General features: G+C 42.5%; 1 protein-coding gene across 5 annotated transcripts in view; it reads left to right on the plus strand.

The window, feature by feature from the left end:
* Nucleotides 1-27,097, plus strand: part of LOC147027969 (RNA-binding motif, single-stranded-interacting protein 3-like) — an 870,038-nt gene that overhangs the window by 694,646 nt on the left and 148,295 nt on the right. For all 5 annotated transcript variants that reach the window (XM_085877867.1, XM_085877866.1, XM_085877868.1 and 2 more), the window contains one exon: nt 23,936-23,994. In XM_085877867.1, the coding sequence (XP_085733993.1) occupies nt 23,936-23,994 (59 nt within the window). The remainder of the gene's footprint in view (nt 1-23,935; nt 23,995-27,097) is intronic.

Below are 27,097 nucleotides of genomic sequence, written 5' to 3' on the forward strand. Positions count from 1 at the left end.
GGTTGTTAGATGGCTTGTGAGATGTAATAACCTAACTAAAAGAAATTGCAACGCACGCCTTTGATTCACCCACTAGACAAAAGGAAGGGGATCTGACTACACACATACTTAACGACATAACTGACTTTTGGGACATCTGTATGTTGAATGCAAATGGCTTCCTGATCCGTAACAATATATACCACAAGACGTAGCCCAGGATGATGATTATGCTGTTGGAGCAGAGAGGAGGGGATGGGGGGTGGAAGCAGGGAGCAGGATTCAGCGATCAGAAGAGCAGCATTAGCTTTACGACAAAGTCACCTGCAGCATTGCCACATCGGAGAAGGGTAAGATGATCCTTAACCACCTTACCTTGAACCCTGGAGCAGATCTTTCCTGCTTGTATATGAAGGTCTGAGATGGCATCCTCTTCCAGAATAATCCCATCTTGTCAGTGTTAAAAACCTGTCCAGCATAAATCCCTTCACCTCGATTAGTTCCACGAGCTGTGGTGGGTAGTTTTTCACAGCATCACCCCCAATTAATGTTACATGATGGAGGCTGAATCTTCTTTTGAATTTCTCAAACGAGCCCATGCTGGCATGGAACTTGTGGGTAGCCATCGTTGAACTGGAGTTTTCAGCCCTGGCTGTTTCGTGGAAACGGTAAATCCGCAATGATTTCTCCCACACCACTGGTCCACTCAAAGGCACTTTTTTCTGTGTTTGGTCCTCAATCCAAACATTGAGAGCTTTTTCCATCCTTTCAATATGAGGATCACGGGACTGGAATGAGAACGTTTGCGCTTTGCGCAGCTCTGGCGGAAACACTTGTATGAATATTTGACTCACTTTTATGGATACACCTCACAATCAATTCATTGATCCCTTAATGGTGGCCCACAGATGCGGCAATTTCACCTCTTGCCAACCTATCTAACAACTGAATTTTTTCGCACATCATTATAGCCATTCTCTGCCTTTTGGCACAACTGATTTTGTCCATCGTTTTACATTTGGGCTTATTTAAACCGGTGCATGAGAAACAACAAAAGGCTCGTAATGGGAGGTAATCGTACACGCGGATGCAAACAATTACTCATCTCAGCTCAACAACCGCGATTGTCCAGAATGAAATCCCACGATAACTAAATCAGAGCACAATAGGTTGCCCTCGATTGGTCGAATCCCGCGATATCTGAGGGTTTACTATATATTGATATATCGCATGAGAGGGCGTGGCATGTGAGGGGGTGAAGAAGAGGCTGCCTATATAGCTATGTACAATCCTGATTGATGTTTTATTTTATGGTGATCAATAAAGGCTGCATCTCCTAAGCTGTGACTCTTCGTTATGTTATTACAATGTATATGGGTGATGTATGAGATTGCTTCAAGAGATCAAAACTTTCGTATTTTTAGCGATCTTTAAAATTATTATTTTATTAAAATTGAAGTATATACGTATTTTAAAACTCTGGGGTATCATATTCTATGAACTCTTGTTTATTTCTGATTCTGATGTATCAAACTCTGTTATAAAGTGTCAGTGCTGCTGAAGCAGTTTCATGGCAAGTTTTTCACTCTGTGGCTTGCCATTGCCTTCCCAGCAGTTGTTCATGGTAGGAATTTGGAATTTTTTCAGGGTGCCGGCGATAGCTCACCTACTCTTCATGAAGGACACGATGGGTTCTTTAAGTCCACTAACTGATGTCGGCAGACGGGACGCCCAGTTTAACGTCGATCCGAGGGATGGCGCACACATTGATGAATCACTCTGCCTGTGAAACACCAGGATGACAATTTATAGCTGGGTCGAGATTCGAACACAGGCTAGACAGCTTAGGGATGAGTGTGTATAGCTCTAGGCCTTAAATATCATACTTTGTACTGCCATCCTAGGGCCTGGGTGCATCATGGTGGTGATTGACCATAGTTAATGTTCTTCATCAGGCAAAATGTTGAAATTTGTCAAGGTACTGATTTGGTGGCCTACTTTATGGAAAGATAATTTGGGTTTTCTTTTTAGTTGCCATATTGGACATCCGGCATAATACCACCAATAGACAGCGCTTTCATCCAATATATCGGACAGCTGTTTTGGTGGGATTTAGTTCCACCGGGAGTAAAAACCCTTATCTGAACAGCGCATGAATAAGTGCTTTTGCTGAACCAACTTGCTGTCAATACTTAATACAAATTCAAAATGAACCTTTCTGCCTGACTTTAACTTTTGTTCATGTGCATGCAATTTCTTCTGCTTTTTTTCATACTCATGAATCACTCCGGTAAGAGTTATGTGGGCGAGAAATGACAGGCATACAAGCGGCAGACGCACACGTTACCAGCTGCAGGATACAGTATTTTGAACATATATGTGTACGTGTGTGTGTGTGTGTATATATATATATATATATATATATATATATATGTATATATATATATATATATATATATATATATATATTTGCATAACGCTGGCATAAAAGATAGTGACATTGGTGGTCTAACCGACATTCAATATTGGCTTTGATCTATAGCTGATATGATGGATCGGTGTGCAGGTGACAAAGCAGGTGTTGGTTCTTCAGCCTTTAGCATTATCTATTCTTCGATTGGCTATTAAATATATTTAATTTGTTCACTTGTGCTGGCCTTGAGCATTTAACACTGCACTTTAACAATGTGTATTGTGTACTGTACTAGTTTACAGAGCAATAGGTCAGGTCCTGCCATCAGAATACATTGATTTGTTTTGAATGTCAAAATGCGATGCGTCCGGTTTTGTAATGTTCAGCATGGTTTGAAAACTGTGAACCTTTATCATTGGTATCAATCATAAAGATGAGAATTTAATGCCTCTGGATAAAATATAAATGGAAACCTCATTCTCAAATATACTTCCTTGGCTGATCCTGCTGTCTGCCGTCATGCTCGTTTAGATCATGGATAGCTTTCAACTTTCAGTCATCCTCACCATCTTCATTTCTATTGGTACATATTCTTACTAGTTCTTTAATGCCCCCATTTATTCTCCTCTTCTTGCTTCTTGTGGCCTTGGCTGGGGAATGGTTTTGTCCCATGTCTTTCACAAACCGGCTGGCCAGACCTGAGGTTTTCACTGAAGGCGATTGGAGCAGGAATTGGTCATTTGTTCAGAGTGCCGGCGATACCTTCTCTTCGCGAAAGAGACCGAGGCATTAACGTCCACCAAGAACGAGTGTTGACATTCAGGACCTCCGGCTTAACATCCTTCCAATGGACAGTGCACACATTGATGCATTGACCTGTATGTGAAACACCAGGATGGTAGTTTGTAGTTTGGTCGGGATTCTAACGCAGGCTTGACAGCTCAAAGCTGAGTCCTTAAGCTCGAGGCTATCCTAACAGCCATCGGAGGCAAGTAATCCTCATGATTTTAAAAACTTTCAGCATTACCTCATGTTTATGTACTCTATTATTCTTTATTTATGACTTCCCACCATCTTCATACTTTGTCACATGATTAACCATTTTTGTCGGATCCCAAAAGTTTATTTTAATCACAAAAATTTCACGATTGCCTTGTTTTACCGCTTAAATCTATATTCCGTCACAGTCACCCATACAATGAAATCTTTATGAACTGTTTCTTGTTAACATAGCCTCTTCGTTATTACCCTCAGATTACCTTAGGTAATCTGATTACCCTCAAAAAAATGTTTGAATTATTTTATTCCCTTAAAATAGTCAACACTTTTAGTCGAATCCCCTCCATTGTACTGCGGACTTGAATGAAATGCCAGAAGTGGACCAGAACATCCCTTCGAACACCTTTTCACTGGAACACCATTGGGTTTTAAATCAAGCACGTCACGATGTATGAGATGTTTACCTCTACCACTTAAGGTAGACGTAGAGATTATGTTTTCACCACTGTTTGTTACTTGGCTAAAAACATTTTTGCCAAGTATGTTGGTCTGTAACGTTTGTCTGTTGGGTCGCTGAAATAGGTGACCCTTATTGTCAGTAATTCTGCCTGTTTGTTGGGTCGCCGAAATAGGTGACCCTTATTGTCAGTAATTCTGTCTTTGTATGGATGTTTGTTCGTTTGTCATCAGCATAATTGGTAGTAAACGTGGGTGGATTTTGACCAAACTCGGGTGGTAGGTACATCTTATGACCGAGTGCTTTGGAAATTGTGATGGTTGCTTGGGACGCTTTAGTTCCCTAGCAACAACCGAAAAACCTTCAAAATCGGTACCGTTCACGCGAAATCAATTCTGAAAGCCATTATCCCACGTAGGGTTATGAAATTTATGGTTATGAAACAGGTGATGCTCTATCAAATATATTCCGGTTTTTGTGATATATGGAATACTTTACCCGCAGTGCCCCCTACAATTGAGGTATGCGTGAAAATTGGTGAAAATTGAAGGCCCCCTAGCGACCAGGTGAGTGCATCGATACGAATTAAACTTTGCAGGTTCATGGTACTCAATGAGTACTACAACTTTGCCTCAGAACATATTGACCGATTTTGCTTAGGTCAAGGGTCAAAGGTCAATTAGTGAAAAAATTGATCATATGTGAGAGCTGGAGGTGCCTTCGCGCCAAATGCTACTCCTCCTCGGGTTATGGTCGGATGGTCATGAAAATTCACACTTATCGTCTGGAATACATTGTGCGCAAACGATCGAGCCGGATTTTCGATTTAGATCTTTGTTCACCCACAGCACCACCTCAAACTTTGGGGATTTCCGATTTCAAACCGCATTTTCGGTACTTTTCATTCAAATGGATACCGAGTAGTTATCAGTAGATGGAACTGGATGAGATTTGATATGCATAATCTTAAGGTGATTCCATATCCACTATATGACATCCATTTTGCTCTATATCTTATGGTTTCCATGCTCGGCGACCCATCGCCGCCTACCGGCTTGTTACTTTATCTTTAGATTTCGTAAGTATATTGATGCCTTCCGTTTCTGTTTGTTTGTTTGTTTGTTTGTAGGCACGATAACTCGAGAACGGAGGAAGCTACCAATGTCAAATTACACCACGTGATTCAGGAAGGTGATGGCTAGTGCTGATTAGATTTTGGTCAAAATCGGTCAAAGGTCAAGGTCACAGTGAGGTCAAATATTCGATTTTTGATGGTTTGGTACAGATAACTCGAGAACGGAAGAAGCTACCAATGTCAAATTACACCACGTGATTCAGGAAGGTGATGGCTCGTGCTGATTAGATTTGGTCAAAATCGGTCAAAGGTCAAGATCACAGTGAGGTCAAACATCCAAAAAATGATAACTCGAGAACGGAAGAAGCTACCAATGTACACCACGTGATTCAGGAGGGTGGTGGCGAGCGCTGATTATATTTTGGTTAAAATCGGTCAAAGGTCAAGGTCACAGTGAGGTCAAACATCCAAAACATTCGAATTTTGATGGTTTGCTACAGAATCATCGCAGAAACTTCTGGTTTGCGTCGCTACCTTCTCCAGAGACAGCTTTTATTTGACAAGGTCAGAGGTCAAGTTGACGATTTCATAAGTACCAGTCTATGACTGCTTGTTTGTTTGTTTGTTTGTTTGTCTGTTTGTCGCACGATTTTTGACCACAGTTTTGAAGCAATCGTTTTGAATATTTTTGTATGTGCAGGTGACAAGGATGGCAACGCTAAATTTTGGTGAAGATCCAAATCTGAGGATTTTTTCAGTGATTCTTCACCATTGAGAGATGGGGGGGAAAAAACGATATGTAGCACAATATCTCAAAATGTTATGAATGTGTTCACACAAAACTTGGTGGACAAGTTGGGAGCACCACAAGGAAGAATTGGTTCAATTTTGCTGAAGATCTGAATCTAGATCTGGATACGATGATTATTTAATTTTTAGCTGATTCTTCACCATTGAGAGATGGGGCTAAAACGATATTGCATGATATCTCCAAAAGTTGAGGACGGACTCAGATGAAACTTGGTAGACATGTTGGGTTTGCGACGAGGACTAAATGTTTTGATTTTAGTGAAAATCTGAATCCAGATCCAGATTCGAGAATTTTTCAGGTGATTCTTCACCATTGAGAGATGGGGCCAAAAACTATATAGAGCATGTTATCTCCAAAAGTCGTGGACGACATGGAACAAAACGATGTGGAAGAGTTGGTTCGGTGATCATAACAAGCCATTCGATTTTGGTTAAGGTCCGGAATCAGATCCGACCTATCGGTGGCATACAAAATGTAAACTATTCAGCCTGGCGGAGGTATGTTCTCTACGGAATGCTGTTCCATTTCGCCAAGTTGTCATTCTATGAGTGATTTTTCATTTGTCTGTTTGTCTGTGAGCAGGATATCTCAAACAGTTATGGATGGATTCAGACAAAACTTAGTGGACATGTTGGATGTGTGACAAGGACGAATTGATTTGATTTTGGTGAAGATCCAGATCCAGATAAAATACTTTTCAATGTGATTCTTCACCATTTGAGAGATGTGCCCAAAATCAATGTATGGCATGATATTTCAAAAAGTACTGGTCAGATTATGAGAAAACTCGGTGGATGAGATTGCATGATATCGAGGTGAGAAGAACAAGCCGATTCAATTTTGGTTCAGGTCCAGATTCAGATCCGGCTGATCAGTGGGATACAAAATGTAAACTGTTCAGCCTGGTGGAGGTATGTGCTCCACCGAGTGCTGCTCGAGTTACCTCCACCACTGAGGGTGAACCATCCTTCCATGAGGACCACACTCTGTGCAGAGCATTGCTGCTGCCTAAGCAGTCTCCTTGGCTAATGGGTACAATCCTGGACTGGTCACAAATCCGACACGGGATACCAGTAAGCTGGCACTCATTTTGCCGACCTCGGAAGGATGACAGGCAGAGTCAACCCCACCTGGTATTAATTCAACAGCCGAGCAGGATTTGAACTCGGGATCATAAAATCCCAAGCCCACCACCCGAACCATTAAGCCAACACCAGGCATACTGACGGTGAAGGAGGTTATGTTTTCACTCCTTTCTGTCTGTTCGTTACTTGCAAAATCGAGGATTTTTCAAGTATATTGGTCAATCGATTTCGTTATTCTGTCTGTCTGTCTTGTCTGTTTGTCTGTCTGATTATTGCCTACAGGTCGCAATTTTAAACCGATCTTCACGAAACTTCATCACGTGGTGGAATTTGCCATGAGGAAGAAGCCTATTGTTTTTGAGGTCAAAAGGTCAACATAGGCATATTTCTAAAATCCTCAATTTTCATCCGATTGACTTGAAATTTTAAGAGGCTTTGCATATCAGGTCACTGAATTCAACTACCCAATTGTTTTTGTCAACATAGGCCGAATTCCTACAATTGTCAATTTTCATCCGATTCACTTGAAATATGAACAGTTGCATATTAGGTCACTGAATTCAACCAGCTAATTATTTTGAGCTCAACATAGACCAAAAGGTCAACATAGGCCCAAGGTCAACAACTAAGATGGTTTTTCTGAAATACTCAATTTTCATCCGATTGACTTGAAATTTGAAGAGGATCTATATTTCAGGTCATTGAATTCAACCAGCCAATTATGTTTGAGGTCAAGTTTTCTTTGTGGATTTTGCAAGTGTCGTGCTGTGCTCGACATCTTCTTCTTCTTTGTTTGTCTGTTTGTGTGCAGGATATCTCAAAAAGTTGTTGACGGATTCGGATGAAATTTGGTGGGCAGGTTGGGTGTGTGACAAGAACGAACTGATTAGATTTTGGTGAAGTTCCAGATCTGGCTACCAGAATTTTTAAGTGATTCTTCACCATTGAGAGATACGGCCAAAAACAATACATCGAATGAAATTTCAAAAACATATTGGGCCAGATATGTTCTCGTGGATCAGGCATTGCATGGCGGAGGTATGCGCTCTACCGAGTGCCCTTCTAGTTTATTTTGTTTTCAGCTCTTCTATAAATATATCGTATCCAGAGATAGATATTACGTTCCCGAGAATGCAATCTGATTAGCGGCTCCTCGTCTTAATTGTTCATGACTATATCTCCTGGAATATCTTTATTTTCCCAATCTTTCACTCCGAGTGAGGCTGGAATTGACTTTTTCCAAGAGGCGATAAATATAATAGAACTAGAGGCTGGAGGAGGAATGGCACACACATACACATCACTTATACAAAGCTGGAATCGATGCCTGCTTGGATATAAAAATTGCTCAATCAATAATAATTTAATTTTTATCCTGACTAAACCTCTTCAGATCCACTTCAACAATAAATGCCCTTTTCCTTTCCAGAATCCATAACTCCACGTATTGTAATCAAGCAATTTTGTGTTTCACATCTTATTTGGAGAGTTTTTTTTTTGGTTTGTTTTATTGTTTATTTCTTTTTTGTTTTGTTTATTTTAATATTGTTTATTTGTTTATTTCTTTTTCGATTCTTACTTTGTGCATTTCTGTTTGGGTTTGCAATTTTTTTTTTCTTTTGTTTCAAGCTCTCGTTTTCTCTTATTGCCCATATTTTTTGGCGTCAAATGCTCGTCATTTTGTTTAACATTTCATCATGCGAGTGCCGACTTTCTCCCAAATGTGCGATACTACAGCGTTAAGGGCCTGGCAGGATAATACCAATAATAATAATTAATAACAATATGAATTTCCTTCCAAGAAACTTTGATGCAGGAGGAGTCCAAAAGGCCCAACAAAGCCTCCGCTATTATTCCCAATCTATGGTTGTTTGTCCATGCTCTATCCTTTTTAAATGCTGAGCATCAAGCAAGGAAGGAGCACGTATCATTGTTTTTAAGTCTTTGGTATGACTCGGCCAGGATTCGCACTACTGACCTCCCAGACTCTGAGCAGACGCTCTGACTATTACACCACCGAGTCTGGTGAAAGGATGGCCTTGAGGTAAGCCCACTCACCTCGAAGCTGTCTCTCCTGGGCTTGAATCCCATCCCAACTGTAAACTGTAATCCCAGTGTTTCACAGGCAGGGTGATTCATCAATGTGTGTTCCGTCCCTCGGATGGATGTTAAACTGGACGTCCCATCAGCCAATAACATAAGTTGCGGGACATTAAAGATTCCATGGTGTCCTTCCTGAAGAGTAGCTGAGCTATTGATTACAAATTCCTGCCATATCTACTCCTGGGAAGGCAATGGAAACACACCCAGGGGATAACCCTTGCCAAGAAACTGCTTCGGCATCACCGACGCTCTGTAGCAGAGTATGGGACATCAGAATAATACATATATATATATATATATATATATATATATATATATATATATATATATATATATATACACACACACACACACACACACACACACACACACACACACACACACACACACACACACACACACACACACACACACACACACACACACACACACACACACGTCATCTAATAACATCCCCTGTGTCAACAACATCAGTACATGAAGTTGAAGCAAATGTTTTAAAAAAACGTCACACTTGCTTAATTGTACAGTACTTAAAATAGCTTTAGGCGGGTACACTTATTTCATTTCATTTCTGCATGAGAGAGATGATGGAGTAGATGCAGGGCGGTGTGATAATGATTTGGCAATGGGTTCTGAATGCTCAGTGATAAGTTGTGATTGTTGGTGGTGGCTCGTCGTTGTGTCCTGAAGGCTCGGCATTGTCATGGATGATTAGAGTTGTAAATACTCAGCGGTGAGTTGTGGAGGTTCGATGATGGTTGTGAAAGCTTGGCAGGATGATAATGACCTGGCAATAGATCGAGGATACTTGGTAATGGGAGTGGTCTCGGTGCTTGGTCTTGAAGGCTCAGTAGTGATTTCTGAAGGCTCAACAGTGAGTCCTGAAGTCTTGTCTTTGGGGCTCGGCTTTGTGTTGTGAAGGTTTGATGATTAGTTTAAGAGGTTTGGTGATGGGTTGTGAAGACTTGGCAGTGGAAAATGGCTTGACAATAGGTCGTGGAGGCTCGGTGGTGGGGAGTGGACACTCAGCATTAGAGGGGCTCACCGTTGGGCCCTGAAGGCTCTGCAGTGAGCCCTGAAGGCTCGGCCGTGAGTTCCGAAGGCTTGCGGTGAGTCCTGAAGGTTCGGAGCGAGTCCTGGAGGCTCGGTAATGGTTTGTGTTGGCTTGGCGCTGGGACAATGCTTTTGCAATAGGTTGTGGAGGCTCAATTGTGGATTGCAGAGGCTTTGCAATTGCTTATGAAGGCTCAGCAATCAGACAATGGCTTGTTGATAGGTTGTTGTGGCTCATCGGTGGGTTGTGAAAGCTGGACAGGGCACATGTTGTGGCTGCTCAACAATGAGTCATGAAAATTTGGCAGTGAGATAATGTCTTTTCAATATGTTGTTGAGACTAGGTATTGGGGAGTAATGATAATGATGGGTCGCTGTTCCCTTTTTTTGGTGAATGGTTGTGATTTTCAGCTGTGTGTCACCTGTACCACATTTCTAGTCGTAGCAGAGATTGTTACCCTTAAGGCCCGTATATTTAACCTATAAGAATCAAATTTGGCTTGCAGTTCATATAAATGTAAATTGTCTCATTTGACTTAAAAAGAAAACACTGATTTTCTCTGCATGCAAATCGAGACAACTGGGTGTAAATGATTGGCAATCGTTTCAATGTTAGATTTTCTTAAATTGCTTTTGCCAATTAGGCACTACTTCCTTTGTTTTCCTGAGATATGTGTGCATAAAGAAGGTTGAACTTTGACCCTGCCAGGCCCCTTCCCCAGCCTTTTCTCTTCCAATTTGCTCCATTATATGCCTTGTCCCTCCTAATAAATGTACACCTCCTATTTCAGTGTTAACTGCTGAGCAGGTGAAAAAAAAAATGTTGTAGTTTTTCAACATTGAGCTCAGACATAATTTTGGGGATTGACCCCATGTTGTTTTTTTTTCTTCTTCTTCTTCATTTATGTGTCTCGAAGATGACTGCCTGTCGAGCAATAATTGTCCATCAAAACGCTATTCTTCTGTCTTTTTGACACGTGGGAACAGTGTACTCGTGTTCAATGGCAATCCTACTGAGAAGCGGAACATCCAAGCAAAAGCGCAGGTCCATTGATTGAGCTAAAGCCACTCTCATCCAGACCTTTAAAAAAAAATAACGAGGTCTTCTTTCCACGGTCCGTGTAATTACTGAGCTTATTGCACTTCTCCTTCACAGAACACTAAACTGTCAGAAAGCGCTCCTCGTATGTTGCTGTCGGGATGGAATTCACGTGAGGAGAACAGGCGGGAGTGCGAGCGATTACTTGAAGTGGAACCGTGCACAACAGAACGCAGACGCTGCGATTATGTGGACAAAGCAATAATCCATGTCCTTTTCAAACACGCTGAAGTTACAAATCAATTCAGCCTTTTAATTTTCCTTCCCGATTCAAAGCGCACTTAATTAAAAATGTGAATTGATCTGGGCACTGCAACCCTTGGATTGGGGTTGGGGTGGGGGAGGAAAGGGGGGCGATCGATATTTTAAATAAAAAAAAAGGCCTTGATTGTCCTGATGTTAGAGCCAGACCATTTCCGAAGTCTTCACGTGCCTTGTGTGCTCCTCACTGTCGTAATTTGTTCTTTGCCACTCTCTTTGAAATCCACCGTGGACCCCCATCTTTTGCCACCATCTTTTGCCACCATCTTGCAATCAAAATGCAAGTTGTCGAGTTTCGATCTGCCATACATCATTACCTAGAGCTACTTTAACGATAATTTTTTTTTAGTGTGTGTGTGTGTGTGTGTGTGTGTGTGTGTGTGTGTGTGTGTGTGTGTGTGTGTGTGTGTGTGTGTGTGTGTGTGTGTGTGTGTGTGTTTTCTATTTGTGGTTGTTGGTGGCGTGATTGTCTGGATTGCTCCAAGACAGAAATTATAGATTGCATCAACAAATTAACACCCACAATTCACAAAAACTGTTCAGACAATTCCGGAAACAGGTATCTCACCTTTCGAAGATGGCCTCTTGAAGCAGTGGGGTGGGCTTCAAGAGGCCATCTTGAAGAGGGGTGGAGGGGAATGGTGGACAATGTATTGGATTTCAGTTCCTACGGGCATTGCATGTTAAGTTTTGCCCACCATTATAAATGCATTCTCCTGAGACCGAAATAAGAATACTGCTGTTTCCATTTTTTTTTCTATTGCCTTTTTATGACCTTGACCTGAGATTGAAGTTCGGGAGTCAAGGAAAAATGGAGGAAGAACCAAATATTTCTGCTGCCACCAATATAGCAAGGCAAGAGACTACTTTCAAGCTCTGCTTCAATGCCAACAGTCATACAGCAGAAGACTTATAACAAAACCATTGTTAGACATTTATTCAAAATTTCTGACCTTCATTCACAAACTAGGGCAGTATGCCAAAGACAAGGTCAGGTGACAGATACCAAACTGAGCCAATAAACCTTCATGGCACCATACTTGCTGCAGTGAGACTTGTCATCATGGTCTTCTCGAATGTGCCAGGGTATGCTTAGAGATAGAGAGCCCAAAAATTCAGAAATTACATGGTCGCCACTCCTCCATGGACAGTACCCCAAGTGTCCAAGCATCCTCTGTGCCTGGTCGAAGTGACACTCATTTCACACGTTTTTTGGCAGCTCCCTTCAAAAAGGAGATGACCTTGATCTTCTGCCAGGAGGACACTACGAGCCAATATATTCATGAGCTGTCTACCTTCATTGATGATGAGCAGCTTAGAAATGCACCAGGAGAGAGCAACAATGAAACATTTCATTCTTGATGGACCTGTCATCGGAGAAGTACCACTTGTCATGCTGGATGAAGCATGTTCAGCATTCACCGAAGAGAGGCAAGGAGGACACTGCATTGTCTCATTTAGCAGAAGAAACAAACATTGGCATTATTGCTTCAGACTTTGAGTTTATTTTCTTTGTGAGAAGTCTCTTCAACGGTGGTCCAGTCAGCATGGCAGAGTTATACATGACCACCAATAGTATCCTGCAGAAGAATGGCATTCACAGTCTGCAGTGTGAATGTGGCATGAAGAAGAAACTTATTTCCCAAATAGATGACATCCACTTCATGAATCCCAAATGCCGGAATGAGTCTGAATGAGTTTTGCTGCCATGGAAGAGGTAATGGCACAGAATGCTGAAATGGACATCCACCAGCTGCTTCAGAGTGCCTCCATCCTGCGAAAAGGCACACAAGACACCCATGGGAGTTTTGATGGAACTCTGAATTCTCAGTGATGCCGAAAGACATGTATCCAATGCTTTGTATTCTTTCATCAGATGGGTAATGTAGGGACCAACGCAGAGTCTCCAGACTGAAGTATGCTCATTGTTCAGCCACTATTCACCAAGATGTCCTCACCATCAGTCAAAACATCATGTACTCCTACAAGTCAACACACCAGGTCACATACAAACCAAAACATACGGATGCACCATTCCGCCATTGATTAGAATGGCCTCATCTACTTGCTGTTGGCATTGCAATGTACCAGTTCACCAGAAGTAAGAAGATTCCAGAATTCCTGCATGCCTTTGATCTGTCTGTAGACGACAGTCGAATAATCGGCTGGAGACACAACTGGCGACCTCCTTCATGGAAGCTACCAAACAACAGGGAACATTCCTGCCATCAACCATGCATATGGGTGAATTGGGCTGACAGGATGGCCTAAATGTATGCACACTCACCTCTTAGCTGTCTAGCCTGGGTTTGAATCCTGACTGTTATAAACTGCCATCCCGGTGTTTCACAGGCAGGGTGATTCATCAATGTGTGTGTGTTCCTCGGATGAATGTTAAACAGGCGTCCCGTCTGCCAATATTTGTTGATGGACGTTAAAGATCCCATGGTATCCTTTGTGAAGAGTAGACAAGCTATCGCCGGCACCGTGGCCAATTTCCAAATTATTGTCCTAACGAGCAGGGGGCATTGCATCATTGGCACAGCTGCGCCCTCAGCCGATGATGCTACCCCACAGCCTAATGCTATATTCGAGCAAAGAAGCAGATGGGAGCATTCATCTTCTATATGGTGAACAACAATTACTTCAATGAAGATTCATCCGATCTGAAATGGACACTCCATGTGACTGCCACTGCTCTTTACCAGCAGTGTGAACAGGCTGGAGACAGTCAGGAGAACACACAAAAACTGAGGCTACATGTCAAGGCCAGACACCACTCTGAAGAATCTGATGACTCGAAATTTTGTCCCCTGATTTGCACCAAACAGGCAGGTTCCAAAAGGTCCCACCTTTACGAGGTTCAAGACCGGTTCGGCCGAAGATGTTCTCAAGCTGTTCCATGCACAGGACTCTGTGTGCCTGCTTTCACGCACCATTGCATGCACGTATGAAGTTGATGACCTCCCATTCCTGAACACCACAATCCTGGAAGAGGAGGCCAACTTTGAAATGTGGTTTGCCCAAAAAAGATCTTAGCTGATAGTGACACCTGTGAGTTTGAATAACTGTATTTCTTCAAAAGGATTGTTGGGAAAGTAGAGAGGAGGGTTTGCCTCATGGTTCTTTCAGAGTGAGTTTGTGGCATTTGTCAGGATTGAAAGGTATATTCCAAGTGTTTTACCAGCTTGTGATTCTGTCCATGTTTGAAGAGCAGGAAGAGGCTGCTGCCTGCCTGTCTGAAGAAGGTGGGATGTCACAGCAGAGGGTAGAGTCATCAGCGAATAGATAAAACGGGATAAGGAGTGAAAATGAAGCATGTGAACTCAAAAACGTAGGCAGGAGAAACAACCCAACTGCCGCAGCCCTTCATGAGCAGGCCGGACTTTACCAGAGACATGAACTTGACAATTAAACACAAGATATGGTGTGGCACAGAAAAATGGGACGAAAATTTTACTAGCTAAACTCGTCGCGTTTTCATCCAAATTATTTTCCTCATAGCAGTGCCAGCTTGGAAGTCAAGCAAGCCACTTCTCTCTCCTCAGATTGTACAATAATTGAAGGGAAACAGATATGTGCACAAATAAATAGAGGCCTCGGGTGATGTCACCGTCACAAATGTGGAGATGGAAGAGGGTGCAGGGGAAAGGGATGAGGGGATGGAGGTACCTTTGCTTCCCATTTTGGTTGTCATCAGCTCTGTTTCCTAATTGAGGCCTGTCCTATCATAGAGAACTTTGCAGTTGCTTTTTCTCGGCATAAGGATCTCTCTAAAGTGCATTACATGGCTGGCTGGACGAGTACATTCCGTCGCTGTCTATCGATGTGTTCCTGAGAGAAAGTGTGGGCCTGGCGACTTGTATTTAGCCAAGGGCCAGTGAACTGTGTGGGCGTTAATCTGCTCTCTTGTGTCTCAGTCCCTTGACGATGGCGGTACTAACTTGCACACACCGAGCAGCTGGCATTCCCATTCGGGCTTCATGCTGCCAACAAACTGAGAACAAGAAGGTTATTAGAAATGGCTTTAAAGTGATGAATGGGTCCCTCAACCGAGCAGCGTGATGCGTTTCCCTTACTATTTCTCATATTGACTTTTGCTTTGCTTTGCCTTTTTAATCCCTCTGCAGCCCACAACAATTGTCAGCATAAGTTGTGAGATCTAAAGAGAGAAAATTGTTTTAACTTCTAAGATTGCACTTTCTCGCACTGCTTGTGGCCAGGAAGACAAACTACTTGCCATTAAGGTAATAGCGGTGGTAAAAATTGTGTTCAGCTTGATTCCAAAGTCCTTTCTGCAGGTCCCTGTTGAATTTCCTTCTTACAGGTTGCCTAATTACTGTAGAACTATCTTTATCTTCAACATCATGTATGCAACCTTCTTTTGGGGAGTTTCACTGAATTATCATACACCGGTACACCACCACAAGGAAATTAAGGAAACCACAATGTATTCATTGCTTTTACCTTCAGTATCCTGGAGGTATAGTTTCCTCGATCCATGACAGTAGTGGCTCAGGACAGTTGCCGTCCCCTGAAGACGTGCTGATCAACCTTACACTTGGCTCATATGATCATTTTTCTTTTCGCCAATGCTTAAGGCTCATTGGGGAGCTTCGACATGCCTTGCAGTACATGTAGGATGTATGCAGCATGAGGTGACATCGATGTACTCTTTACAGAAACGACTATAACAGTACTCGGTAGTGCGCCTACCTCCAGCAGGCTGAACAGTTTACATTTTGTATCCCACTGATAGCCTGGATCTGCATCCGTACCTGAACCAAAATCGAATTGGCTTGTCTCTTTCTCCTTCTCTCTTTAATCTTGTCACCTACCCAACTCATCCACCAAGTTTTCTCATAACCCCTCTGCAACATTTTGAAATATCATGCTACATGTATCGTTTTTGGTCCTCCCTCTCAATGCTGAATAATCGCTGAAACAATCGGAGGGTGAGAAATATCGAGAAGGGGGAGATGAGAGATATCGATGGACAGATTCTTCTTCTTGTGTATAGCATATTCACTGCTTGGTAGCTATAATTTTGGGGGGCACGGCCCTGCTCCTATACCAGTACACTGGTACTCATTTCGACGACCTCAGAAGGATGACAAGCCGAGTCAACCCCACCTGGTGTTAATTCAGCAGCAAACGGGACTCAACTCAGGATCCTAAGATCCCCAGCCAGCCACCCTAATTGCTAAGCCAACACGGGGCAAAGATGAATAGATGTATCGAGTGTACAGTATGTGAAAATATAAATTAAACAACACCGTATGTATGTTGCACATGAAAGAGGAAGACAGGGAGGGAGATAAAGGAAGATAGAGGAAAAATATGACACACATATATATATATATATATATATATATATATATATATATATATATATATATATATATATATATATATATATATATATATATATATATATATATATATATATATATATATATATATATATATAGTCGATTGTGTGTATTTAAGTATAAATAAAAACGATGGAGTATCTATGTTTTACATGAAGTTAATTCACAGCTATTTCGTCTCCCTGGTCCATCTCTCTTCTCTCAATCTTCTCAGCCAGGAGATCATTTGTTGGGAAAGTGCAGTGTTTATTACAGCATTTCTTCCTTGACAGTAGCATTGACGTTTTACCCCCTTTCCTCTTTTCAGCTTGCAGATTAAAATCGATATCTCCCCAGTTGCGAAATTGACTGCTGGTGGCATCAGGATCTAAAAGAGATGGTCCATTTACCCAGAGGGGGAGTGAAACGAAGGCAATGCTAACACGCACAATCACAAAGTGCCTGGAAAAGGATGCGGAATTTGTAATGGCCTTTTCACTTGAACAATCCTCTCCGCTTTCATGGCATTACTTGAAGCGATGGAAACCGTTGATGGGATCAAAATGTCTTGCATGATCACGCTCGGGATGCAAATATAATATGAGAACAACATCGTTCAATCGCTCTGCCTCGTCCAGCCCATGGTATATTCACGTAAACATTTGCTGAAGGCTTGTTCAAATATCTTTTAACTCATCTATTGCATTTTCCCAGAAAATATCTTGCTCGAGGTGATGGCGGTGATCAACCGTCGTGTCGTGTCACCCTGTACTAATAAGAGGGCTTCACTTGGTTTCTCCAAATCCAGTTGGGAAATCGGGCAAACGCCCCTGAGGGGTCTTTTTGAATGAACTTCCTGCTAGATGGGGACCTGACACCCTCCTCCTGCAACACCTGTGTTAAGCCGCTGTTCAATAAGACCTTAATGTATTCGATGATTATCGGGTGAACGTTCAATAAACCAAGCTGCCTGTTCTTCCTTAGCTGTGTAAAATAAGGGTCATTGATTTATTTATTTTTAAAAGCTTTCTAATGTATTTTCCTTACTTCACTCTAAGTGTGTTTTTATATTATTTGGTTCTTTTTCCCATTATTATTCATTTTATTTCACAAGTTATACCCACTTTTCAGACTGCCTTGTTCGTTGTAGAGAGTACCGAATTTACCAGTCTGTGTTCACATGTCCTCGAGAGTAAGATGACCTCAAGGCGTGTGTTGTTGGTATAAAGCAGGATTTCGGCATCATTACTTGGCACAGCTTTCGATATCATGCCGCATCGGTGGTTTGCGTCCATGTCCTGCCACATGATGGAGGAAGTGGAAGAATGAGTGCATGTTTATGGCAGAAAGGCTGAATAAGAAGTGCCTCATCTCGAAGTGAGCCACAAAGCACCTGGAATAAGAAGCAGCATGGGAATGCTGCAAATTTGGTGTTTCTGCCATCGAGTTTAACGTTGCTCAAGCAACCATGACTGCAGTGCCCTTTCAGATGTGCTGCTGGTTTGAAATGCAGATGGTCCTTCGTGCTGGCGTTTGTGTGTGCCAGTTTATACAGGGTGGCATTTGATAACATGATGACATATTTACACTTGCGACTGAAAAGTATTCATCGATACTATAAAGCTGGATCGTTGTTTATTTGTTCACTAACTCCTTCATGTGTTTTTTTTGGCCGATGTTGACCAAACTTGACGTGTGCATTCAATGCCACACTGCTACCCATCCCCCACCCCTTCCCACCACACTCCTTCATCCCAACCCCGAAATGGCACAGCATCACGGTTTCCCAAGAATGTGTTATACGACGACTAAGGCTCAAAATGTCACTGAAAGTCATGATGGTATAATGCGCGTCTCTATAATCTGTCTCTGCAGGGCAAGGGGATTGAACAATGATGTTAAATGGACTCAGAGTGTCAAAAGATGAAATCCTCATAATTCCAACAAACTACAAAGAAAAAGCAGCCAATTAATAAGATGTAAAATGGGTGTGGTACAGTATTTGGTGATTGTGTTTGGAGGATTGCCACACCATGAAGTACCAGATACTTTTTGATCCTGTATCCCTCGTCATTGTATGGGAACATAGTACCTCATTGTAATGTCTTGCACGGGAACATTTCCGAGTAGTGCATGAAGTACGTAATGTAATCATCTCGTACAAACAATATTATTTGTAATGAAATGTCCTGCGCATCTTGTTCAACGTGACCATGAATCTCTTTGCCTTTTGCACTTCGTCCAACCGGCCGATAACATTAGTCGCCACTCCACAAGACAAAGTCCTCCTCAACTGAGTCTCGCAGTTCCACATCTTTCATCCTCAACTCCATGAGCCTGCCAGTTGCTGGTTTGCTTTTATGGTTTACTCCTGGCCAGGACTGCGACTCGTTGCAGTTCATGGAGCTTCCATCCTTTGTGGCACACACACCGATGGTAACCAAGGCACCTGGTACACACACAAGGGCTTTCCTTTTTACCTCTGTCACCAAAGGCTGACAGAGGTTATGTATTCCCTGTTTGTCTGTCTGTCTGTCTCTGTGAGCATGATATCTCAACAAGTCATGGAATGATTTGGACGAAACTTGATGGATGAGTTGCGTCGGTGACAACAACAAGCCAATTCGATTTTGGTTCAGGTCTTGATCCAGATCTGACGTGTCATTTGGGAGACAAAACATAAACTCTTCAGCCTGGCGGAGGTACACGTTCTCTACCGAGTGTCATTCTAGTTCATGTTCTGCAATGTCGAATTCCACATGGCTCTTATGACTCTAACGTCTCAATTTAACCTATGAGACATTGGTGCACCAGTCGCTCTTTCCACCTCTACGAAAGGTCACAATGTCAAATGGAAGAACTTCATGGTCGAAAATGCACTGAACTGTTTTTCCACAAAATCATCTTGATATGGTGCCAGTGTGTGCCGTTCATGATTACTGTCGACCAATCTGCACAGAGAAGGGAACCGTCATCGTTTCGTGGTGCACCCTCTCTCCTTAAGGAATTGGTCGCGACCCTTGCAGCAGATATTTAAATGCAGTGGAGGAGCACCGTGACTTCAAATGTGAGGTTGTGTTTGGTGCCATCTATATATGATGGATACAACATGGTGGGAAATCCCATGCCCCATTTTCTCTCCCACCTTCCCCACTTCCTTTCCCTCCCTATTCTCTCACATCCTCCACCCACATTTTCTCTGGTCTCTCACCCCTGGTACAGTATATGCAATGCGGTGAGATTTTTATTCACATTAGATCGAGATACCGACCCCCTTCTGTCGCGAAAGCACGCCACCTGTGCATGATCGTTTAATTCGTTAATGACCATGATCAGGTACAACCACCTGACTCATGCATCCACTTTTTGCATGGTAAGTATAGGTGAGTGCGTTATGAGTAAAACATAATTGTCAATTATTTTGCCTCCTTCGCTCCTGAAAGAGAGAAAGAAAAAAAACAACAAAAGAAACAGAAACTTACTAGTCCTACAGGTTTTGGTGAGGTGAAAGTAAAGCCCTTGTGTTAATGACCTTTTCTTTTGACGTCGTGATGTTAAAGTTTGCAAAGTGCTGCAAAGGTTGTTTTACAAGGCATTCGAGCGGATGTCACTCGGTCGTGCCCAGGGGTGCTTGTTTAGCCAAACGGAGTGCCCAAGGTCGTGTGGGTGGCACATCACGAATGGAGACCACGAGCTCCCGGATGGACCCGCGGGGCGGTTCGGACGATTCATCATCGGATGTTCATGCTTCCCAGAGCCACACGAGCCTGGAGCCCAAAGGGCGCATTCCGCGACTACAGCTACGGCTTTGTGTGTGGCGGGAACGCATAAAATGGCCTTTTAGGGGCTTTCTTTAAAAGTGGCGGAATCCAGTATGATTCCTCGTTAATAATTCCACAGTTGTCCTTTTTTTCGTTCTTTTTTTTCCATTTTTGCGAACTATGTGCTGTTTGCAAAGCATGTTTGTTCATCAATGGCAAGGCTTTTGTGGATCGCTTGTAAACTTTTGTTTCTCGTTTGCCATTTTTCAAACTTTGCTTTTTGTTTCGTCATTTGTCAGCCACTCACTTACTCTTTCTCATCCGTTTGTGAAACATATTGGTAGGAAATTCGAGTATTTCATTTAAATTGAGAAAGTAATCCCCATGATTGGGAACCTTGCTGGTTTGTGGTCAACTCTCAGACTACATGGAAGAGGTTGCTTGGGCACCCAATCAAGCAGAAAAACCAATAATATATTTGAGAATGCAATCTACAACTATTATGACTACTATTACTACTACTACTACTACCACTACTACTACTACTACTACTACTACTAATATTATCAATATGATTACTACTACCCTGACTATAACTATTACAATTATTATACTACTACTACTACTACAAGAATTATTTTTACGTTGACGACTACTACTACTACTACCACTACCTTTTTGATTTTGATGTGCCATACTTTTTACAGAGCGTTGATGCTGCCGAAGCATGTTCTTGGCAAGGGTTATATTGAGTGGTTTGCCATTGCCTTCCCATCCTTTTAAATGCTGAGTGTCAAACAAGGAAGCAGCACTTATCATTTTCAAAGTCTTTGGTTTCCCATTTTTGAAGACTCGAACGGGGATTGAACCACCGACCTCTCAGACTCAGAGCAGACCCTCCAACACCACTGGGTCTGCTACCTTAATGACCCCCAATTTATCCCACCTTTTTGTGCAGTTGGCAGAGGAATGCCTTGGCCCCCTAGTGTTTCACAAACTGGCAAGGCAGGTCTGACGTTCGACTGAATGGGATTTGCGTAAAAATTTCTAATCTGTTCAGGGTGTGAAGATAACTCTTCTACTCTTTGCAAAAGACAATGTGGGATCTTTAACATCCACCAACTAATGTGAACAGATGGGATAATCAGCTTCACATCCATCAGAGAGATGGCACACCTTGCGATGTAATCCCCTACCTGTGAAGCACCCATCCGACTGCATAATTGGGTCGGGAATTGAATCCAGATTGGACAGCTGAAAGGGAAATGTGCTACCTTTGCATCATCCTATAAGGAGAGTTTTAGAATACAATGGGAAGGGCACTCGGTAGAGCGCATACCTCCACCACGCACTGCCCGATCCACAAGAACATATCAGGCCCAATACATTTTTCAAATATCATGCTATGTATAGTTTTTAGCCCCATCTCTCAATGGTGAAGAATAACTTAAAAAAATTATCAGATCTGGATCCGGATCCGGATCTTCACCAAAATCTAATCAGTTCATCCTTGTCACCCACCAAACTTTCATCCGAATGAGTCCACAACTTTTTGAGATATCCTGCACACAAACAAATAGACAGAAAGGGGTGAAAACATAACCTCCTTCACCTTCGGTGGTGGAGGTAATAAATGAACTTTTTGTTTAAAGCCTGCATAAAATTCTGCTTTATATACAGTGGGGCTACACCTTCTTACTGCCATGTGGTTGGTCGTTCAAATGGGCCTCACTCAGTTCCTAAAGTGTTGACTCTTCATGCGGTGCCATCTAAGGTCACAATGATTGTGACAACTGAGTTGCGTAGATGTCTAAATGTAATTTACAATAATGAACTTGTAGAATAGAATGATACTTCTTGCATTTGTGCAAGCTAGTCAGCCTTTCATCTGGCATCTCCCTGAGGATCTCCTCCATAAAACACAAGGTAACTAACTCTTTCTCACACCACAGTTGTCCTTTGTTGTTGAGTACGCACATTGGAAAAGGCGAACCGAGTGCAGAAGCGATTGTGAATCTTTGTGTTTATTGTCAATTGACCAGACTGTAAGTCTTTGAGACAGTGAGCTAATGAAGCCCCTTCTGACATTGAATGGCAGGTGGAGATGATCTGAGAACGATTATAGCAGGATTCTGGTTTCTTTTCATGACCAACCTTCAAATGCTCCACTGCTGATTCCCCTGGAGATTTTAAATGGGTAGTAAGAGCCATCTACTCGTAGGGCTTGAGGAAGGCTGCGGCGGGTTGCTAATAGGTTCGGCACAGTTTTGTGGGTAAACCAGGACCATCAAAGGGCCCGAGGATTCTTTCGGTCTTGGTGGGTGTGCAACTTAAGTACCTCGCTCCATGATGCATTGTCAGCGCCACCGCTCTCCACGTCTGACGGCCTGCAACGGAAATTAACGGCAACCTTCGCAGCAAAAGGAGAGCTCGTTACAGTAGCTGAGCAGCTCGCCTACAGTCTGAAATGTTCTGACTTGCATAAGCCTTTTTCTTGTATTAACTTTGACCTCATGTAGTTGCATCAATGTCACAGTTGAGTCAGTTGCATTTATTTACTTATTTTGCATCAATGACTTGTCATAGTTACATCATGAGCTTTGGTGATATTCATTCTTCTGAACAAGGTGTTGAGTCCTAAATCAAATGGTATAATAAATTTGTTGTATTTTTGCTGTGCTTTGACATCAGACCATGTGCTTCAAACGTTGTCTTCCTTGAGTTGGATCTATATACACGCATCAAACAATACTCAGGGAAAAGCAGAATGACAAATGGGGCAAAGGGTCAATGGTCACAAGATGGGGCAAATGGAAAACAGTAGGCCCGTTACAACATACGGATGCTGACACGGGCTTCCTGGTGGAGGGGTGAGGAACTGTGCTGCACAGAGCAGAGTCGTCTTTTGAAGTGGAACAATGGATTTTCCAGTGACGAAGAGAGGTCATTGATTTAAAAAAAAAAAAAATTACTGGTCCCAAAATGGCTACCTTGAGGGACACCTGCCTGTAGAGGTGGATCATGGGAGAGGACTCTGTCCAGAGCAAACTGTTGTTGGCGAGGCGTGGGAAATCCGAAAGGTCGTCCAGGAAGGAACCCTGGATAGTATTAGCTGACTGTTTGAAAATTAGGGCAGGGTGCCAGACACAGTCAAACTCATGGGAGATGTCCAGTGAGATGGCCCTGACCTCTTGTTTGAGATTGAGAGAGTTGTGTAACGTGTTCCCTCGACCAATTACAAATCCTTAATCCGCTTATAACATTGTTCACAGTGCCTCAGGCTAAAGCTATCCCTGCATTATTAAATTATTACTTTGTTTCGTGGAAATACCAGTTGTACAAGATCCAAGCAAGGTGAGCCGGTCGGTATTGCCTGGTGTCGAATAACATTTAATTCGCATTTTGAAGCAGTGTTGTAACACAATGTTTGTTGCATGCAATATTCTCTGTGATATTATAGCAGGCTCCATTGCTCTGTGTTGCAGATATGGGAAAATAGTATCAACAAAGGCGATACTGGACAAAAATACAAATCAATGTAAAGGTAAGACTTCCTTCTTGTTTTTCTTCCCCTCTTCCTTCGTATCGCCTTGAAGCTTGCAGAAGAGGTTGCACATTTATTACATGAAGGACATTAGGATACAATAGACAGAATGCACTGTCCGCTGTTGCATCACTCGTGACATGCTCCATTTGACAGGTTTGACAATGAAATTCGCATTCTCAGGGACATTTCCACTTTCCGGTACTGACTCAGCGCTTCCCATTAATTTAAGCCCTTAATGCTTCCCTGGATAGGCACACTGCTTCTCATGTCCTCAAAGGCTGTGCGAGTGACATTGATGCAATCTCCATATACAGTCACGTCAGTCTTGGGGTCTCGTGACGAGGTTATCCAATTTTATTTTTTAATTTTTGTAAGCTCTTGTGCACCTTCTCCAGAGTTCCCCTCGATACTGACCTCACAAGCTGTCATTCCTGACCAACATCCACTCCGAGTCAATATTTTGAACAAATCAGCATAGCCTTTCCCAGTCACCTTGGTAACGCTACAGTTGTTTAAGCGACCAGAGGGCATTCGAGGGAAATGCAGGCCTGGTCGGTGTAAGCTGAGGCCCCGGGCAAGCAGCCAGGTATAGGAAATAGAAGCAGATGGACGCCTGAGGTGCAGCGAGAGGCTGCATTTCATTCCAAACCAGACGCCATTTTGTGTCATACTCGACCTCTGCCAAAATTTAAAATGTAATTTCTGGCAATGTATCTCCCCCCCCCCCGTTTTTCCCCTTTTTCCCCCAAAAACATGGAAAATTTGACTTTGTTCAGAAAAGGTACAGCTTGAATTTGTTCACATTCACTCGCATGGTAAAATTCCTTCCTTGACTGTGTTGGTCACGTGGTTTGTTTTGAAGGAAATCCTACTGTTGAGTGAAAACAATGTTAGACTCTCCCTTGATTCTTAAAGTATTCATCTCTGAGTTCACCACATTAACAACGCACAGTCTCGGTTCCTTGGTGATATTGGACCAAATGAAACGTTTCCGAGAACCTCGTAAAGGAAACACCACCAACACGCCGCGTGTTGCCCAAACTCATTTACTCGGGAATGTCAGACATTGCATTAGCATTCCCCATACAGTTATACCCTTAACCGTAAGCCTTTTTCGAGGCGATCAAAAAAATGTGTGGACTTCAGCAGCCCTGTTTCGAGCGATCATAAAATGATTTTGAGAAAGATAATTGATGCGCTCAGGAAATTTACAGTGGAGAAATAAGATTTTAATAATCCCCTATCTTCATATGAACTTCTTAGCTACAAACTTGGGATTTAACTGTGTTCGTAAGGCTCTACGGACTAGGTTTTATGAAGGAGCTTGAAGAGTTCTTCAACTCAGCTTGTGGAGGATATGAAACCACAAATAATTTGCCATCCACTTCGATTGCACTTTCTTTTTGTTTAGTTCATGAAACCCCCTTTGTTTGCAGCAGACGGCACACCTGGCAGCTGTTAAAGGTTTATACAATAAGGGTTGCACCATATTCCGTCGTGGGTTCCATTTTAAAATCATCACATGGAGATGTGGAAAGGTTCACTTGTAACTTAATTCAGTACATTGTTCTGAATAGTTGCGAATATTGCACCATATCCTCTTTTTGTGTTTTTTTTTTTACCCAATGTAAGTGGGTTTACTCCTCAGTTCGGTGACATAATCAGGATAGGGTGACGGACCAGGTGAGATGTATTGTTCGTCAAAAGTAAGGCATTCTGACATGAATGCATGCTTAATGTCAAACAAGCATTTGGTGCTTCTTCACAACCGGCTCGTCATTCTGTGCTTCTTCACATCGTCCCCGAGAATGTCAGGGCCCGATGTGAAGAAGCATCGAGTGACGTGCCAGTCTAAACAAACCGCAATTTGGACTCGTATTCGTAACCAATCTTTTTGATCCTCCGACGCAACATATTAACACCGACTGATTCATGTTCAGCAGGAATGAAATTGCTGAAAAAAAGAAAAATGTCTTGACATAATCTCATGGACAACGTTTTCATATTGGGAAAGCCGCTCCTATCCCCCACCCGACACCATCGATGCCATTGTAAGCTCATTTGCTGTGCAGTTTTCCTTGGGATAACTAATTGCCCACTTTTCATTTCACAGAGGCCATATCTACTTTGGACAGTGATGGATTCGAAATCACTTACAGCTATTATGTAAAAGGACGGAAGGATAAATAATAAATACATTAGGCTGCAATAAAATGATGAACGTGCCTGCGGGATAGTATTTTGTAGCATGATGCAATAAATATCGCATTTACAACCAGGCGTCTGACCCAGGGCTATTATGCCTTGTGCATGTTTGGAAGCATGCCATAACCCAATTTCAGCTCCATGAAAGTGACTGTGTGTTATTTGGACTTCTAAGTGTGTTCTGTTGCAGCATCTCAGGATGCACTTCTCCCATTAGTGTCGGCAGCCAGCCGCCTGAATGGTGTTTCTGAGGCTTTGGCATTATAAGCAGCTGAGAGATTTTTATTCTCGCCGAGAGTCAAGGCTGGGGGTCAACCAGCTGCAGGACTTAAAGCTACATCCAGTCATTGTGTTTGTCTGGGACAGAAAGTGTTTTTTTTTTGCGTGTGTTGAGGAAAGGGTGGAGGAGGGGGAATGGGGAGCACAAATAGTAAAGACTGTTTGCTTTTTCTTTGAGATGCAAATGCAAGGAATTTTTCATCAGCAATTTGTATGCCTGCTACAGGCTTGAATGCACAATGTTCTATGCTCACTGAAATGCTCTCAGATTTTGAGCCATGACATCTTGAAAGTGCGGCCACAGTCATTTCATTCTCGTCCATGCACAATGCCAACAGGTGCAATATACGCAACTTGTTGACACTTTTAACAAATGGTGAGAAACAGTCCCGGTTCTGTTACAGCAATGAAGTCGTGTTCCAAGAGAAAATGTACAAGAGAAAGGTTTTCCTCATTTGTAGTTTTATGGACTGTTTGCCTTGGGTGAGAGGGAATTTCGGAATGGTTCACGTGTTCACCTTGAGCTAAATACACAGTACTTGATCATGTTTGTTGAGAGTGAAGTAAAGTTTCCGTTCTGCCCTCAATGTTTGTACATGAAGAGATGTGTTGGAGG

Source organism: Eptatretus burgeri, chromosome 4, assembly GCF_056783735.1.
Source record: "Eptatretus burgeri isolate ZD-2024b chromosome 4, Ebu_testis_v1, whole genome shotgun sequence".
NCBI classification, from domain to species: Eukaryota; Metazoa; Chordata; class Myxini; order Myxiniformes; family Myxinidae; genus Eptatretus; species Eptatretus burgeri.